We start from the raw sequence: 19461 nt of genomic DNA on the forward strand, positions 1-19461 counted from the left end.
AGTGCTAATGCTCGGCTTCAATTTAAGTCGGTATTGAAAAAAGCACTGAAGGAACTGCGTGGAAGATATAGCCTTTTTAACATAATGTATAGTGCCCAAATTGGAAGTTTCAGCTGCAATTGAACACTTATCCAAGATTTCTCCTGGTAAAGAATTGGGGGTGACTAAAACTAGACATTTTCTTCTTATGTCTGTCAAAAATGTCTGTTATGGTATGATAAATAAAAACTCAAATTACAGAACCTTCAGTCACAAGTACATGTTTCAGTTAAATAGAGTGGTGTCATTTGTCTTTTCTTCTGGCTAAAAATTCCTTTGTAAAAGAAAAGAACAAGCAGCTAGCTAGCTAATAAATATTTCAGAGCTAAGTGTTCCTTTAAAGTATTAAACTGAAGTTGTCTACCAATGTAAAGAAAAAATGTAAGGAGAAAAATGAGGCTTAGCAATGCAGTAAAATGAATCATAGGTTCACCATAACCTGCCGTTCTCAAAGAGCATGCACAAAGAAAAGCTGGGAGAAAGCACTGGACTGTGGTGTAAAAGCCTTGTGGATGACCAGAAAATAATTTGTATGGTAAAGAAAATCCCCTTCATGACTACAGAGTATGCCAGCAGGGGAATCATCACACGGTGCAAATCCCTTGAGAAAACAGAAGGTTGAAGTTTGCAAAAACATTGTGGAAATGTGCAAGAACATTTTATGGACTGGTGCAACAAAAATGAAAAAAATCAGCCTGAGTAAAACTGATGGAAAGACGAGGAACAGTTCATGACCCAAGGTAACAACTCATCTGTCAAACATGGCGGTGCTGCTCTTATGGGTTTCTGAGTGAGTCATCTGATTGAGCTGCATTCTACCTGATGAAGACCAGACTATAGGGAGAGACTCCAAAAAGAAAAAGAAAAGAAAGCAAGAGGCCAGAGAAATGTTGAAAGCAATTTAGTCTGGACCCTGTCAGTTTGGTTAGGGTTTCCAAGGGGCATTATTGACAGGCACACACCGAAATCCTTGCAAATGGACAGAGTAACAGAGCAACATAGCACTGAGCGTAAAAATGTAAACACAAGACGGAGTTCAGAGATGTCCGATATCATACAAAAACCCCAGTGTATTAGATAAACGTCTCTGATTGGCCCAGTGCAAAAAAGGCCAGGTGGGAAACTGTTTAAATGGGACAAGGAGCCAGATGGATTTGGCCAGAGCAAATGAAACATGAACTCTCAAATGCATCTGCTTCTCAGGTTAGAAGGCAGCAGCAGTGAAAGCTGCTTCAACAGTTTAATGTGCCAGAGCACAGAGCCTGACGATAAAGTGTAATTCTCCAGACACTTACGTCATTTGTGAGTATTAGTAATATCTATTTCTGCTCTCTGAGGACCACATATGAGTCAGCTAATTAACTTAAAACACAGACACAAGGTGGAGACTTTGGATCTGTGCTTAAGACTCCACTTATCAGACATACATACCCAGTGCTGACTGCTGAGTGGATTTGTTTTTTTTAATCTGGCACCAAAAAAAGAAAAGAAAAAAACAGCAGGAATAAAGTTATAATTGTTATACTGCACAGCACATGTTTAACATTTCATCTTACTCATTAAGTGGTGAATACATATGCATCAGGACATTTTAAAGTTTTATTAAAAGTCATACAGGTTTGCAAAGTTAACAATGGTGAATTTATGGTCAGGACTGCACATAAATGGTCCGCAGGTGCGCTGTCAAAATAAAAGACGCGCACCAGATAAGAAGTTGCAAAGTGCGCTTGCGTACATAAGATTTTCTGGAGGAGGACAGACAGCTGGCTTCAAACAAATGATGAACGTACAGAGATGTGGCATATTCTGCACCACATCTCTGTGCGTTCATCATTTGTTTGAAGCCAGCTCACCTCCTGCAACCACTTTTCCGAGAATACGCGCTTCTTTTGCGGTTCGGACTCCTTCTGACATTTCTGTGGAGGTGGAGGAACACCAAAGTAATTGCTTAAAGGATCTTGCTTCTTCGACATCTTTAAAAGTTCTACACAAATGTCTGTCCTCCTCCAGAAAATCTTATGTACACAAACGCGCGTCGCAACTTCTTATCTGGTGTGCGTCTTTTATTTTGACAGCGCAAGCGCACCTGCGGACCACTTATGTGCAGCCCTGTTTATGGTATTACTGAACTTCAAAAGAAGAAAATACTCGAAGTTTTAAATAAAGAATGTTTTAATTGAAAAGGAAGCGAGCTAATCAGCTGTATTTCAGAGGAGCCAGTCTTGGTGAAGTAACAAAAGGCCCATCACTCAGCTCTGCAAAATGTGGCTGTTCTCTCTCTGTCAACATTAGCTGCACTCCTCTATAATAGCTAGCTTTTGCAGGCTGTAAACAGATTAAATGCATCATTGTGCTGAGATGAAGTGATGCAAAACGTTAAGCTGGGAGAGAAGTCAGTTAACTGTTGATAAAAAAATGACCTGTGAACGACCGAGAAGAATAAAATAGTTTAGAAGTTGTATTAAGAACTTTTTTCAATACTTGAGGATGTTTTACATTAAGTGTTATGAGTTAGATAAGACCTGTATTGATATCTACATGTTAATGGGAAATTTAGTGGATATATATGAGCTGTCTATAGGTCAGGGTTTTGGTACCAAAACTATTCAGAGATCAGTCCAGACATAGAGTACAGATCCGAGGTCTGAAAAAGACTGCACAATATTTTAATCATCTGAGGATCAATTAATAAATTCTTATAACTCATCCTCACAAAGCTTATCTAAGGACAGCTGCAGTTTGTCTGATGACAAAAAGAAATGTCTTTCAAAGTCTCTAAAGGGAAAAAAATACTGAGATACTTAAGTGATGGCGTGACCCTGCTTTAGACAGGCTCAAGCCACTGCTTCAGTCTTCCACTTGTCTGGGACACAAGAGACAAGCTTAACTGCTATATTCTGAAAAAAGAAAGAATTCCCTGATGAATGCATTTGTGACTAACACGTCATTAGCCAGTGAGCATACATACTGTTGCCCTGCTTTCTGACTCTAACAAGGACCATAATATACAGAATGATCTTAACATTTTACTCAATGTGTCATGAAAATAAGCACCTACAGTTATCAGCAACATGTTTTTTGAGCAACAGACCTTTTCTATATCAACAGTCTTCTTTTTGCAACCAGATCAGTCTCCCCCTGCTGGTCATAGCATTCAGTATATGGTGTGAGCCAGGCGTGACACTTGGGTTTACCCTTTATAAAGTTACGATGTGATGGATGGATCTCTATTCTGTATATAAAAGAATATTAAGAGTACCATGAGTCCTGGCACTCCATGGCATAAAACTATAGTCCAAGTGTCTCAAGTTGGGCTAGAGGACAGCTGACATGCTACTGTAGTTTTAAACCTTTGCATTATTAGCAATGCTGTTTCTGCAACACTAACCAACACATACATATACAAAACATACAAACATATCAAATCATATCATCACTTTTCCATGCTGTTAAATTTTGTGGGCTGTAGAGAAAAACAGACTTTTTAACAGTAACGCTGACAGTTCGAGTTCTGTGTCAGATCTTTAAGTTTTCTGATAGACACATGTACAGACGCACACACGCCAATGTATCCAGCACCCTTGAACAAGCTACAAGCGCAAATGTCACACACACTGCCGCTTTACGTAACACAAAAGTGGAAACAAATTCAGCCTATTCAGAGAGTATATTTTCACCCTTTTTATATTTGACATTTTATATTTGGCTGACTTCCCACCTTCATCTGACCTACCTGATAACCCCAAAATGGGATCAACTGGCTCTAAGAACGTTTTCTGAAATTACTACAGCAGGTTTGTTTTTCCAATAGAGTGACACTTGAGTGTGGCACTTGACACATGGTTGCCTGGTACCAAGGCTAGAAGCTTCAGATAAACTATTCAATAGTTCTAAAGCAAATGAATTTAAATTCTCGCACATTTAGTAGATGTCAAAAAAGATTTGAAAATGACACCAGTTATACATTTACATTAGTAGATAAGAACATTCACAAGTGTCTCTCTACAGTTATGGTTATATTTGCCGCTCTTTGTGACTATTATTTTTTGTCAGATTTAGCCTGCAATTCACACTGAAACAATACAAATATAAGCTATTACCTGCTGAATGGAACAAATATTGTTTTTGAACAACTAGGTGTCAAATTTTGTACAAATACACCGGGGACAAAGCCGGGAAATCATTGGTGATCCCTTGCCTCCACCACAATGTTGACATTTTTTGTCAGATGTTTGGACAATTACTAAATGGACTGTCACACATTTTTGGCAAAAGTATTTATGGGCTCTAAGGTTAGAATCCTAGAGATGTTAATGAAACCATTACTTTTTCCCAGAAAAAATTATGAGGTTGTTTTTGTGGCTCAACACAAAATGCTTGGCAACTCTTTTTAATCGTTATTCACATTGGGTGAAGACTTTCATCGGTTACTTAATTCAAGTAAAGCAAAAGGATCCAAAAGGGCATTCACACAGGAAATGACATGCAATGTGGCAATCGGAGACCACAGAAAATCAATGACATCCCGTGACTTCAAGCAATGATGGGCAAAACCTTTCTGAACTTCAAGGAAGCGATAGAAGTGACTACCAATAGCAGCACAGGCTACCACTGATTGATATTTGATTTGTTACCAGACACATTAGAGGGTTACCTAGGCAACTGGAGCCAAGAATATCAACTGGTGACCAAGCGACAAAACGATATGTCACGAGTTTAAGAAACAAACATGCCCTGCACTTTAATATCATTACTTGACTAATTTATTGTTCCTTCCTGCTGTCTGTATCGCCCCTTGAAGAGTCCTTGTGATGACATACAACATGCATGCAGCATTTGCTTTTTTAACTGTTCGGCACCAAAAAGACTTGATTAGCATTAGAAAAAGATCATGATTAGGATCAAATACAACTTTCTACGAGGTTATACATTTTAGAAAGAGTCCTGTTCATGATAGGTTGTATTAACAGCTTGCACAAATGGTGCAATGAGGACTGCCCCTAACCCAATGGATCAAAATACCTCAGAGTATATACAATAAAATAATTCTGCATAACAAATTTAGAAGATAAAGTTCACACTGACTGAACTTTAATGTTTCATGTTTTAATAAGTGACCTTTTCCATACCATCAGATCATTTGAGTCCTTTGCCAGATACTTTATTTGCAGGAATTACAGCAACATTTTAAAATTAATGATTTATTGGTTTTTAAATCTTGAATTTTTAAATAAGGTTATACATGACATTTTCTGTCTGAGTAGTTGACATTTTTCACCTGAGTTAACACTGTATGCACACAATACACCTGAAAAAAGTGCTCTTCTCAAAACAAGCCCACAAGGAGATGAGGGCAAACAAGGAGAAGACACACTATCTCTATCTCAGCATTTTCTTTGATGCAAAACAGGAAGAGGCTTTCGTGATTTAGGTGCTAAGCTTTAGTTAATGTCTGGGTTTGAAATTTCCTTGTGCTGTTGCCAAAGGTAAAACGGAAATTCAGTATTGGCATGAAAACTAGGCCACTTATCCTTTCTTTTTCCTTTTTCCACCAAATATCACCTTCTCCTGCTATTATGAAAGGGTGTCAGAAATGTACAAGACAACTTTGGGAAAATATGATTAGAGATTCTTAGATAAGACAGAAGGTCTGTGAGCACAGTGGGAAGAGCTGGGAATAAAACCTATAGCTCCTTATGTAACCTGCCTGCAGAGAAGAAGGGGAAAATACAAAGAGTGCGCATGAGAGCGAGAAAATTGTAAAGTATGCAGGCTGATGATGACAAGACATAACTCATCTGTGGATAGACTCCTTTTTTTTTCTTTTCACAAGTGCATATATGAGCCTGAAATGTTTCGTTTCTAAAGCTTTTGATGAAGTCCTACCAGAAACTGCCAAGAAAACACTACAAAGGCTCCATGATGAAATTTGTTGAGACGGAGAAAAAGTGTGTAGATGACACTAGAAGATACAAATCGCAAAAACTGTGTAGCAAAATGTTTTAAAGATCCCTCAATAAATTCCCCCCAATTTAGTTGGATATTTATATAAACCTGACTTTACTTTATTACTGTATTCTTTTATTTTCCTAGGTACAACACTGGCACCGTGTGTGTTCACAGGTCATGCTCAACATTCAAACTCAAGGAATAATATAAAAGTGGCCGCAAATATCTATAGAAAAAATTATATATTGTATTTTTATTTTTTATAATCCCTTTTCTTTGTTAAATCCACTGAAAGGACATTTTAGTATGAAGTTAAAGGAGTGGTGGAAATGGCAGACACAGAGAGGTAGAATGTTTTAGTGAAAATAATTCCACCACCTCCTTTTTCGGAAAATTCGTATAAAAGCCACCAAGAACAGTTGTGTGGCTGTTGCTATAACATGTCTCATTTACATTTGAAACAGGAGAAAAAAGCAAAGAAGGCTATCAGGAAGACAGAGAAAGACAGGGAAAGAGTATGTCAAGACACAAAAATGTATTCCTTTCAATTCCCTCTTAGTGCTGCTGCCTGAGAACTCACTCACAATGCAAAGCTTCTCCTCTTTTCTTTGATTTGGTAGTGTTCACGGCTCCATTTATCAAGGCTTCTATGGCTAAAAACTGCAGAACTAATACACATCCACTTTGCCAACTGTGTTGATGTGACATAGAGAAGTGTATCATGAAAAAATCTTGCATAATGTAATGGTCTTTGCAGCCACTGAAAGTAATTTTGTTTTTGTGTTGCATCCTTTTTTTTAAAATAGGTCAGTTTTGTCTGTAAATTAGCTGCTGAATAAACCTGGGGTTCTCAAACATTTTGGCACTGGGCACCCATTACAAGGAAGACAATTTTTCAACTTCTAATAGTCCTAATGATTTAGCTAGTTTTGGATCAGCTATCCTTTGACTGGTTCAAATATTTCTCCTTGCTTACTACCCAACTAGCTGGCTAATAATCCACATGGTCCAAGAGCATGAGCATGTTATTATCTAAGGGAAATGGGAGATTTAAAAAAAAGGATGGAATGAAAGATGTGATGTGTCACAATCATACAGTACAGTCACACCAGGTAAAACAATGTTTTAAGACTGCAATGTGACCAACTGTGTTGCCTTTGAAATGGTTGCTTCAAAAATGGGGACCAGGTACACAATTACTTATAGCCAGCTGCTTTTGCAAAGTGACTTTGGTGCATCAAGGCGGTGATAAAATTGCATTAAGTGTCAGTCTGCTGCTAGTCGCTACCAGTTTAGTAATAAATGGGGTCAAGTCAGCAACGGCAAGCAGTCTGTAATAATTGAATTAAAAACACAATTAACGTACAGAAATTCTCATTAGGTACTTAAATTCCTGACAAAATTTAAAGCAGAAATTCACATAGTAACATCATTTCTAGAAGATGTATTTGGTATAGGAATATAACCTGATAAAACTAGTGGTGCACGAGTTGAATCAAGTCCAGTACTGCAAAGAGACACTCATAGTTGAGTTTCACTCATCAGTGCAGACTGAGTCAGACAGATTGCAATCTGCTGGAAGCTTGACTGACTTTGTAAATTAGATAGCAATTATTTGCAAACTTTCAACAGTTTAAGTTGGACCACAGCTATTCTGAGACAGACTGTCTCCCACCAGGCAACCTGTGAAAACATCCTGCGATCAGCCATAGGTTGAGGGTGTTGTACGCTCAACCTCTTGGTGACCAGTTGCTGGAGTACTGCATAGTGTTTCACCAGTTCCAAATAAACTTGAAGCATCCCAGCAAAACCCGATTGATTGCCAGCAGTATTAGTCAGTAAAATTTGAATTAATTTGAGCTGTAACTCTTAGAAAAGAACCACTGACACTAATAGCTGAACTTAGATTCTAAAATGAAGTAGTTCACGTCAGGTATTGTGAAAACGTTCACTCTTAAAAGGCATCAAGAACTCGGACTAAAACAGTCTAATTTGTACTTTGTTGGCTTTTTAATAACACTATAATAATAATAATAATAATAATAATAATAATAATAATAATAATAATAATAATAATGGATTGGATTTATATAGCGCTTTTCAAGGCACCCAAAGCGCTTTACAATGCCACTATTCATTCACTCTCACATTCACACACTGGTGGAGGCAAGCTACGGTTGTAGCCACAGTTGCCCTGGGGCAGACTGACAGAAGCGAGGCTGCCATATCGCGCCATCTGGCCAACACCAGTAGGCAGTATGGTAAAGTGTCCTTCCGCTTACAGATGCGCTTCCCAACCCCCTGAGCCACGGTCACCCCATTACTAACGACCATTGCCATTATTTAATCTACAGTTTACCTGTGTATAATTATACCAGACCTGTTTACAACTACCAAGTTTATAAGGTGTATAAAACTGCTTCATGATAATTTTATATGCTGTTTACAAACGTCCATGTATAGTTGTAAACCTGCCGTCATTCAGCTGCACTGTAAACTGCTGCTTACTGATGGAAGTTCCACTGTTCATCATATGGATTGTATGGCATCATGTGGATCACTATAAACTGTCGGATGCTAAGATCAAAGTTACTTCAAAGCCAGTGATTTTACATATAGAGGCAGTCCACCGGCTGGAAAACAGTAGAGTTTTATGTTGCAGTAGACATGTCCAGCAGGATATCACAAACCATATGGCAGATTATGGCTCCATTGATGACCTCGAGACATTATGTACAATTGGTGCATAATGTCTCGAGGTACATATTAGTCCAAAAGTTCAAAATCACAGCTCTAAGCTGCCTTCTCCTCTTCTCCAAACAATTTTTAACAATTGTAACCTTCCCACTGGCAGAACTCCCAGATCCACAGCTATGAAGATCCCATCAGCTGTGGCCCTGCGGCAACTACAGTCCGGGACCTGGAGGTTAGCATTTGGTGATCACTAAGTGGAGGAGTGGAGATTCCTGCCAGGCACGGATACACTGCTTTGCCAGAGAGAGGGCTTCGAGGTTACCCATCTCTCCCACTCTAGTTTAGCTTCACTCATTGAAGGACCCAGAAACATGGCTGTAAGAGACTCTTTGTGGGGTGGATGTGTCACGATTGCAGTACAGAGTTTTTACTGTACGGCAGAAACACGACACTGTAAAATATAAATATAAAAGGGTACCAAGATAATTGCATAAAAACACTGTGAGGCTACAGAGGAGAACTGATGATACGCAATTACTTTTCTATATTATTTATTTGTTTTGAAACTGAGCTGAGATAAAACCTAAAAGCTTGAAAAATCGAAACATTAATTATTCACCAAAGTGTCTTTATTAAATCAAAAGGGTATTAATCTATCAAACCTGCTTAATGCACTTTGGGCAACAATCCATGCCCCTTTGAAAATTATGATTAAAAAAGCAGTACAGGTTACTATACACTAACAGTTGTCATGACTATGCTTTTGTATTATCACTACTAGGAGTTAAAATATATTTTCTTCATTCTAACTTAATATGCAGTTTATATTGATTTCTTTATTTTACAAGTTAAGTAATGCAGCAGTTGGCAATAATTCAACTCGCTAAGTGTATCCACTGCAAAGACAGACACATATGATGTCAGTGTTGTGGCTGCTTCTTATTTCATTTATGGGAATGTAAATTGAATAATTAAGTTAGTCGCAAGAATAATCCCTTTCACTTACAGGGATTTAAGCTGGTTCAATTTGACATAAAAATACAGCTATTCCTTTGATTCCAGCCAGCTGTCTCTGCTGTGTGGGAACACTTTGATCAATTATAACCATGGAAACTCTTAATTGTACATACAGATTGCATCAACTGGTAATGCTCACATTGTGTCTACAGTTTGAGCAACATGGCAGCAGTGCAGCAACAGCAGCCTCTGCATTCAATGTCTCTATAGATGATGTGTTTAAAGACAGTACTGCATATACTAGTGAATGAAATCCTGCCACTCTGTTTGATGCTGATGGCTTCGTAGAGATATGGACAAGGTGATATCCCCCGACATCCACAGCAACATTAGACAGATAGTGATAAAGTCCACATCAGGAGAAGGACTGTAGTAAGTCACATGTTTGTCAGCCTGGAGTCTGTGGTTTGTGTCATGTTTGAGCACTTTCTGTTTAACACCTTTGGTTTGTTTTCATTCAATTTATCATTCTTTTAAATGGTAAGTACAGGGTTGGCAGGAAATAACTCTTTTTGAGTAAAAAACCCCAAAACAAAACCCTTTGAAATCAGAAAAGGGCACTGATATTGCTGCATGGAGTAAAGCTTGCTTTCCAGCAGTGACAATATCAAAATGTTCAATGCATAACCTCACACAATTTCAACAGCCTTTAGAGGACTTCTCTGCTTCATTGTCCAGTTTAAATAGTTATCAGAACTCAAACATAACACACTAAATATCTGCATCTTCATCTTATTGATGTAGAAACCGAAGCTGTTCCATTACTGATGACATTCAGTAATCTGTAGATTTTTCAGTTTCAAAATGTGCAACATTACTTGCCTATAACATGACTGAAGTGGGGTCATGACTGACGTACAGTACTGTTCTGCAAAAGTATTGAGTGATTTCTTATTTCTATTCATTTTGTTATGAAAATGGACCAGCTTATTGAAAATGTTTGCAAACATACATGGAAATGAATATCTATAAGGCAAAAACTGAGTTTGTACAATTCTAATAACCTTGAAAATCAATATGTAGTATATCGAGGTCTGGGCCATGTGGAAGGCTAATCCATGGACGATAGTGTTCCATTGTGACTTTTTCTCTCCTGGTATGCTTTTACTGCATTGGCAATGTGTTTAGGATCATTTTCATGCTTCATCAATTTGACTAAATCCCCTACACCACTGGATGAAATGCAGCCCCAAACCATGACAGACCCTCCACTGTGTTTTACAGATGGCTGTAGACACTAACTGAACTAAAACTTTTCATCATTTCTTAAGACATTTCATCGCTTCTTTGCAACAGCCTCCCTTCCATTGAGACTCTTTGTGATAAGGCCTTTCAGTAATTTGCATCTCTCAGGTCCCATGCCAGGTATTTGCTGGATTTGTTCGTATTTCTCAAGGAGATGACTTTTAGTACTTTTAGATTTAGATAAGCCTCCTTTGTCCTAAATTTGTCCAGTTCCATCAGAGTTTTTAAAGGACACAATGCACACCATGAGACAACTTTTCAATAGTTCTTTGGGAATCAGCTTATTGGTGCATAGATTCAACTAAAGAAATGGGAATAAATGTTGTTTTTTTAATCAGATACCTAACCATACTAATAAAGTGCTAAAAGATCAAATTTGAAATCAGTTCTTTGCTGACTTGTCTTTTACATGCAGACTCAACACCGGTTCAGCCATCAGAATTAGGGGCCTTTTTTATGTTTGAATGATAAAAAAAATCCTCTAAATACAGCCAGAGTGGACTGGACTGAAAATGAGTGAAAAAGAAGCCAATGTCCGAAGGAAAACTTTAAATACCCTTCAGAAAACCTGGAGAACAACTGCTCAAGACCGCTTTAAAAACAGGTCAGTCTCCTTGGAAACAAAATATAAAGAAATGAGGGGTAGCTCAAGACTTTTGTCCAGATCAATGTGTAGACCAAAAAGGATTTTTTCAAACGCTACTGCTGTAATAAACGTTAACATCCTACCTTATGTATTAGGAATGATTATATTATATAGCACTCCCCATAATATTCCTATTGTACATCAAAATTACCATTAACATTTGCCTCCTTTGATGCTTCCTTCCCCCACATTACATTACCTATCAATCACTTTTATGATGATCCTACTTTACTGCGGTGATTTAACCTATATCAACCGTTTTTCCACACTGTCTTGCCCTATCCTCCTTTCATTAAGCAAGATATTAATGCACTTGCAATTGAGGCCACTGGGTACTTGTAGTGATAATGCAGTGTAAGAGATTGGTATACACACGGCCCTTTTCTTGCAGGCATGTGCAAAGACTGTACTTCTACAGAGTTCATGTGGAGAAACACATCAACATGAGGACATTACAGTCTGAATAAATATTGGCCAGAAAACACACATCCTGTAGCTCTCATATACATGAAGACAGCTGTTCTGGAACTGATGCTGTGAAAATACAATGTTAAGAAATCTGAGGCAGGAGGTTGATGGAAACCATAAAAAACTATAACTTTATAATTCCACTTACATACTAGTGAGAAAAAAAATCTTCCCGAGCTACGAGTCACTCAGAAAACTGCCACCTGTGTTCTGTTCTGTGTGCTTTGTTCCTTCATCGTTGTTTTATTTTATGTCCTTTCAGTTAGCCAAATGTTCACTTTATTCAATTAATCAGAAAAAGGACCTATTTTCACACTGCGTCACCATTGGTGAACATTGTCAACATGATGTTGGCAACCTTGTTTTTGTATAAGAATATAACCAGAACACAGCCAGATAGCAGCCATTTAAGTGGATTCCTCTCTTGCAAAGACAATCATTGCAATGAATTGGGCTCATCAGTGCAGGCTGACTCAGATTTATTACAATGTCTTAGAAATCTATCTGCATTTATAAAGTAGACAGCAATTATTTGCAAACCTTCATCAATCTGTTTGGTAAGTTTAGGCTGTCTCTTTCCCTTATTTTGTTGTCACTCAGTGTTTGCAAAAATACACCTCAGTCAACAATGCTGTGCTGTTCCATCAGTGTTTCACAATTAGCGCTAAACTGGATAGAGAGTGCTACAGTAATTACGTGCAAAAAGCCCTCTGACCCACGGTAACGACTTCTTTGGCTCTTTCTCTTAAGGTGGTTAATTTTTCATTCTTCCATAATTGGTATACTTTTTTCATTTTTTCTACAAAAAAATGTCCATACATTTATTTTTACACTGTGAAACACACTTGAAGTGGATAAAGTATTATACAAAAAGATTTCATTTTCAAAGATTTCATGTGCTTGGACAACACCATCAGATGTGATGCAACATTAATGAAACTCAGACGGTCAAGCAGCTTGCAGGACTTTCAAAGCAAGCACTCTCTCCTTGGGTGAAGGCTGGAGCAAAACTTGTGTGATTGTGTTGGAGTTTGTCACAGCAACAAAATATTGCTACATGCAGAAGTTGCATAAGCTTAAAAATGTATTCTTTTATCCTTTAGTTTGACACTTCAAACGACTAATTAATTGAGAAAAATGCTGACTGCACAGTGTAAGGACTATCTACTTGTTATGTGTGATATTATTAATTTCTAGGTCCCAATTTTTCAGAAATAAAAGTGTAGTTTTGGACGGTCAGTGAAGTTATGTTATGTTATTTTAATGATTTGGCCTTTTGTGGCATTTGTGAAGCTCTAAACAATGGATAAGGGTTTAATTGTTCTTTAAAGAAGTACACAGGAAGGATCAGTTAATCACATGACAAGAATAAGATACTGGATACAGATCAAAGTCACAGCCAGTGTCTCAAGTGACACCGTGCATAACACATGGCTATTCATTATGATGTTGCTGCATGGCCTGACTTTGTTTTTCCTCCCCAAAAAGCACGATCCTGAGCACAATCTCCACAATCAAATTTTAGTTGTTCTGAAGCATTAATACTAATGTGTAAAACACTATGAACCCCAGGGGTTTGAATATACACTGAAAACTGAAACTAAGTTTAGAGACAAGAAACTAGCATGGACATGGACAGTGACATTTTTTGCCTCAGTCCTTGAACACTTATTTTGAAATCAAACAATGGAGGTTAAAGTCTATATAAAGTCCTGGCTTCAGTATGAGCATGTTAATATAGTTAATAATATATAGAAAGTTCATGGGCAGGACAGAGCAGGCACACTTTGCTCCCCCTCCCCCTCTTGTGTTTAGATGTTGCACCGTCACGTAACGGTAGCATGCATATATATCATAAATATATATATATATATACATATATAATATATATATATATATATATACATATGTAAGACAATACTACAGCACATAACAAGCCAGGCCGGCATAGTGTACAGGAACATCTGTGCCGAGGTCAAAATGGGAGATGCCCCCAAGGGTGGTGGAGAATGACCGAGCTAAGATCCTGTGGGACTTCCAGATACAGACGGACAAAATGGTGGTGGCTAACCAACCGGACATAGTGGTGGTAGACAAACAGAAGAAGACGGCCGTAGTGATCGATGTAGCGGTTCCGAATGACAGCAATATCAGGAAGAAGGAACACGAGAAGCTGGAGAAATACCAAGGGCTCAGAGAAGAGCTCGAGAGGATGTGGAGGGTGAAGGTAACGTGGTCCCCGTGGTAATCGGAGCACTAGGTGCGGTGACTCCCAAGCTAGGCGAGTGGCTCCAGCAGATCCCGGGAAACAACATCGGAGATCTCTGTCCAGAAGAGCGCACATACATATATATATACATACATATACATATACACATACATATACATATACATATATACATATACATACATATATATATATATACATATACATATACATACATATATATATATATATACACATACATATACATACATATTATATTATTGATAGTATAATATTATATACACATACATACATACTATATACATATATACACATATACATATACATACATATACATATATATACATATACATATACATATACACATATATATATATATATATATATATATATATATATATACATACATATACTATTACTACTAGACCTAGTACTATATTATATATATATGCATGCTACTTCATGCCCAAATTAGCATGGAAATAATTACTTTTGAAGCCTTGGAATTTAGGATGAGATGGACATTAGTGCATTCATTTTTGTTTCTTTTTTCCCTGTATGTTAAACCTGCATTTTAATGTAGAATCCATTATTGTATTCTGAGCTGAATGTCTCCAGCTTCAGGGAAATGTAAAAAATGAATAAAAAATGAATAATGAAGCCTAATAAGATTCAAGCTACCTTGCAGTTAGAAAGACCCTGGTAAATGACTAATGTGTACAGGGATTTTTTTTTGTTTCCTACTTGACTAACCTTGTGCTAAATGCCCAGACAACCAAATTGGGCAAACATGTCAAAACACAGCATTAAAATTCAAAGGCAGAGGCACAGATTTGCAATTAGTAACCTGACTGACTCTTCCGATGTTTGTGGGTGGCTCTTCTTGCTTTGTTTTAACCCTCTCTTTTTTTTTTTATAATAAGAGTCTTCCCATCAGAGCAGAAATGTGGGGAGTTTAGCTGAGCGATTCTACAATGGCAGGGATGGTGTGGGAGGATGGCAGTCTCTGACTACAAATGAGAGCGCACACAACGCACAGCCTAATCTGTCACACATGTAATGAGCACATCCCTGCTTTGCTCCCTTAAGGACACACACACACATTAATGCACACTCCCATTCACGTGCAGCCAAAGCTGGAGGGATGCATATACTGTAGCATGATATTCATATGATCCCAGTCCCCTTAAGAGATTAGACACACAAGCACCAAGAAACCACTTCATAGAGGCAAGGTGAGCTCAGCTCTTTGTATTACCACATCCTACAGACACTTTCCCTAAAAAGAACAGATATGTTAATAAAGCCACCCATGGATATGACCACACATACCAAGTATTAAGTGGTGAAGCGGGTATTGTTATGGCCTCTGTCGCCCTGTTGCTCTCAGTGTGAAACGCAGATCTCAGAAAAGCCTTCATTGAAAAGGCAGCGTGAGGGGGCCACAGACCTGGTGTTAATTAAGGATTACTCGCACCATAAGATAATACTAACGCATTAACTTTGACTGCTGTAAAAGTAAATTACACATGGTAGTAACAAACTGCACTGCAAAAAACAGGTCTTAAAAACTAGAAGAAGAAGAAAAGAAGGAAGAAAATGATCTGTGACAGGAAAAATCCAAGTCGTGATCTCTTGACCAGAGTGATCACTGTGTACCATGCTTTCTCACAGTTATACGCAATGTTGCCAGGCCCATTTGAAAATGTGGGCCTGTGATGGTTCACTTACACTCATCCATTGTTTACAATGTATTTGAAGAAATGTTAATATTACAAGGCATTTGTGCCTACTGTGAGTACAAATGTGTGCTGTGAAATATACCCAGCATTCATCGTGGTTATGATACCTGTGAAAAATGTAATGAAGACAAACTCTGAATGGTTTCCATTCACAAATCTTTAGTTTTACAAAGATCATAAAGTCACTCTAAACATCACTATGTACTGTCACTGTAGCAGTAACCCACTGCACTAATGGTGTCACATCTTTACTAGGCCTACATGCAGATAAATAAAATGCAGCATTAACCATGCAACTGTAAATATAACAGAACAAACTCAAGGTTAACACAGCATAAAATCAAATTTAAAACTCTTGCTATTATACATAAACCTGGTAAATATATCCCTCTCCCCTGCTCTAACATTGTGCTTAAAACAAAGAAATGCAGTTGTACTGCCTAACCTTCCTTTGATAAAATGGACCAATATTCAGTTTAAATACACTAAAGTACCAGGGGGAATTTCACTTTTCTATATAACTGGCCAGATTATCACATTTGTTTTTTTTTCCATTAAGGTGTGTCTTGTTTACATGTGAAAGGGTAATATGCTAGAAAAGAGAAAAACATCAACAAAGCAGTTTTGTACCTGTCAGTGTTGAAACAGCAAGCGCAACAAGTTCTAAATCTTATGAATGAATAAACACAGACGCAAAAATAAATCTTTAAAATAAGTAAATGCTCCAAAATAAAATGTCCTGCATGATAAGAAGAGATGTCAGACAAAAAACAAGCACACATTGTCTTGAATGAAGATATTTCATCTCAGCTTTTTTGAACTCCACAGTAAAACACATTTTGGTGGTTTCTAATTCCCTCAAATCATCAACAAAAATTTAATTAACCACAGAGAAAAGAATCCTAACACTTCTGCCCAATTGTAGTTGTATAGAAATGGGCTTACCCTGTGATGCGCGGGAGAGTGTCGGTTGAGAAGAGGGAGAGAGGGGACTTGTCTCGCATTATAAGCCAAACAGTGTACTGCCCACTTTGCCTGGGGTGGAAGAACACAGCCATGTCCAGGCTACAAGGACCTTGTCCCCCCCATAGCCAAGGACTGAGCACCCAGGGGCCTCCAAACGCTGAACCGTTCACCCAGAGAAACTCACCTGAGGGAGAGAGGAAAAGCAAACAAGTGTAAAACCAAGACTAGAGATTGACTAAATGCACGAGTACAAAAGCTTGAAAACGTTATGGAATCTTGCATGCATGATATGATGTTGTAGCATGTATTGAGATGATTTATGGGAAGTAGAACGAGATAGTTTTAAGGCCACATCTGAGTCTAGCCCTTGAAGAAAATTAATAAAATAAAGCTGCTTTGAAAATAAGCTGTCAGTGACACCCTTTGCACAAAAAAGTCAAGCAGGGGGGAAAAGGAAAAAAAAAAATCAAAGAGATTTTTTTTATAGCTTTGATATTCCATTTCACTTTCTATTAAGCTCACTCAAGGAAGAAGTTGATCAGAAGCACAAAGTTCGGTATCTGTGTGTGTGTGTGTGTGTGTGTGGCAAAGTGGCACAAAGAAACTCAACTTAAAAGGAAGAAAATCCATTTTTAACAGGCTCAGTTAAGTAAAGTATTGTTAATGAGGAGATTATTAAGAAAATTTAAACCAAAAATTTTAAATAAGAAGGAATAACTGATTTTCTGTTGTTCACACAAAGTATTCAAGGTCAATTTGCCCTTATTTAGCCGTTTATTCTGTTTTGTGTGTCAGGAAGAGCTGCAGAAATACATCTGGATTTTTCTTAAAAGTACTGTAGTATGTGCCCTTCATTTTATTTATTTTTTATTGTTTCATTATCTAGGTAGTACTTCAATCCCTAGATAGTGGCACTAGTTGCTTCCCAGGGTTATTGAAACATGCTTCTCCAACGGGGTCACATGTGTCTCTCTGTGTTGGTTAGACACCGAACTTAAACAGCTTTTTGCTATTAGTCATCTACAGGGTGGGCCATTTATATGGATACACCATAATAAAATGGGAATGGTTGGTGATATTAAAGTCCTGTTTGTGACACATTAGTATATGTGAGGGGGCAAACTCCTCAAGATGGGTGGTGACCATGGTGGCCATTTAGAAGTTGGCCATCTTGAATACAACTTTTGTTTTTTTCAATAGGAAGAGGGCCATGTGACACATCAAACTTATTGGTAATGTCACAAGAAAAACAATGGTGTGCTTGGTTTCAACGTAACTTTATTCTTTCATGAGTTATTTACAAGTTTCTGACCACTTATAAAATGTGTTCAATGTGCTGCCCATTGTGTTGGATTGTCAATGCAACCCTCTTCTCCCACTCTTCACACACTGATAGCAACACCGCAGGAGAAATGCCAGCACAGGCATCCAGTATCCGTAGTTTCAGGTGCTGCACATCTCGTATCTTCACACCATAGACAATTGCCTTCAGATGACCCCAAAGATAAAAGTCTAAGGGGGTCAGATCGGGAGACCTTGGGGGCCATTCAACTGGCCCACGACGACCAATCCACTTTCCAGGAAACTGTTCATCTAGGAATGCTCGGACCTGGCACCCATAATGTGGTGGTGCACCATCTTGCTGGAAAAACTCAGGGAACGTGCCAGCTTCAGTGCATAAAGAGGGAAACACATCATCATGTAGCAATTTCAAATATCCAGTGGCCTTGAGGTTTCCATTGATGAAGAATGGACCCACTATCGTTGTACCCCATATACCACACCAAACCATCACTTTTGTTGTTCCAACAGTCTTGGAGGGATCCATCCAATGTGGGTTAGTGTCAGACCAATAGCGGTGGTTTTGTTTGTTAACTTCACCATTCACATAAAAGTTTGCCTCATCACTGAACAAAATCTTCTGTGTGAACTGAGGGTCCTGTTCCAATTTTTGTTTTGCCCATTCTGCAAATTCTGTGCAGCCGATCTGGGTCATCCTCGTTGAGATGCTGCAGTAGCTGGAGTTTGTAAGGGTGCCATTTGTGAGTAGCTAATATCCGCCGAAGGGATGTTCGACTAATGCCACTCTCCAGTGACATGCGGCGAGTGCTACGCTGTGGGCTCTTGCTGAATGAAGCTAGGACAGCCACTGATGTTTCTTCATTAGTGACAGTTTTCTTGCGTCCACATTTTGGCAAATCCAACACTGAACCAGTTTCACAAACTTAGCAAGCAGTTTGCTAACTGTAGCATGGGAGATGGGTGGTCTCGTAGGGTGTCTTGCATTGAAATCTGCTGCAATGACCCGGTTACTGCGTTCACCAGATATCAACACAATTTCGATCCGCTCCTCACGTGTTAACCTCTTCGACATGTCAATGGCTGTGAACAAAGAGAAACTTGTAAATAACTCATGAAAGAATAAAGTTACGTTGAAACCAAGCACACCATTGTTTTTCTTGTGACAT

The 19461-nt window shown here is 38.2% G+C and overlaps 1 protein-coding gene across 1 annotated transcript in view; it reads right to left on the reverse strand.

The window, feature by feature from the left end:
* Positions 1-17177, reverse strand: part of alk (ALK receptor tyrosine kinase) — a gene marked incomplete at its 5' end in the record, with an annotated part of 158890 nt that extends 141713 nt beyond the window's left edge. The window contains 1 exon segment of the mRNA XM_014337279.2: positions 16973-17177. Within this exon segment, the coding sequence (XP_014192765.1) occupies positions 16973-17177 (205 nt within the window).
* Positions 17178-19461: the final 2284 nt, after the last annotated feature.

This window comes from Haplochromis burtoni, unplaced genomic scaffold (genome assembly GCF_018398535.1).
Source record: "Haplochromis burtoni strain Fernald_Lab_line unplaced genomic scaffold, NCSU_Asbu1 Contig_174, whole genome shotgun sequence".
Lineage (NCBI taxonomy): Eukaryota > Metazoa > Chordata > Actinopteri > Cichliformes > Cichlidae > Haplochromis > Haplochromis burtoni.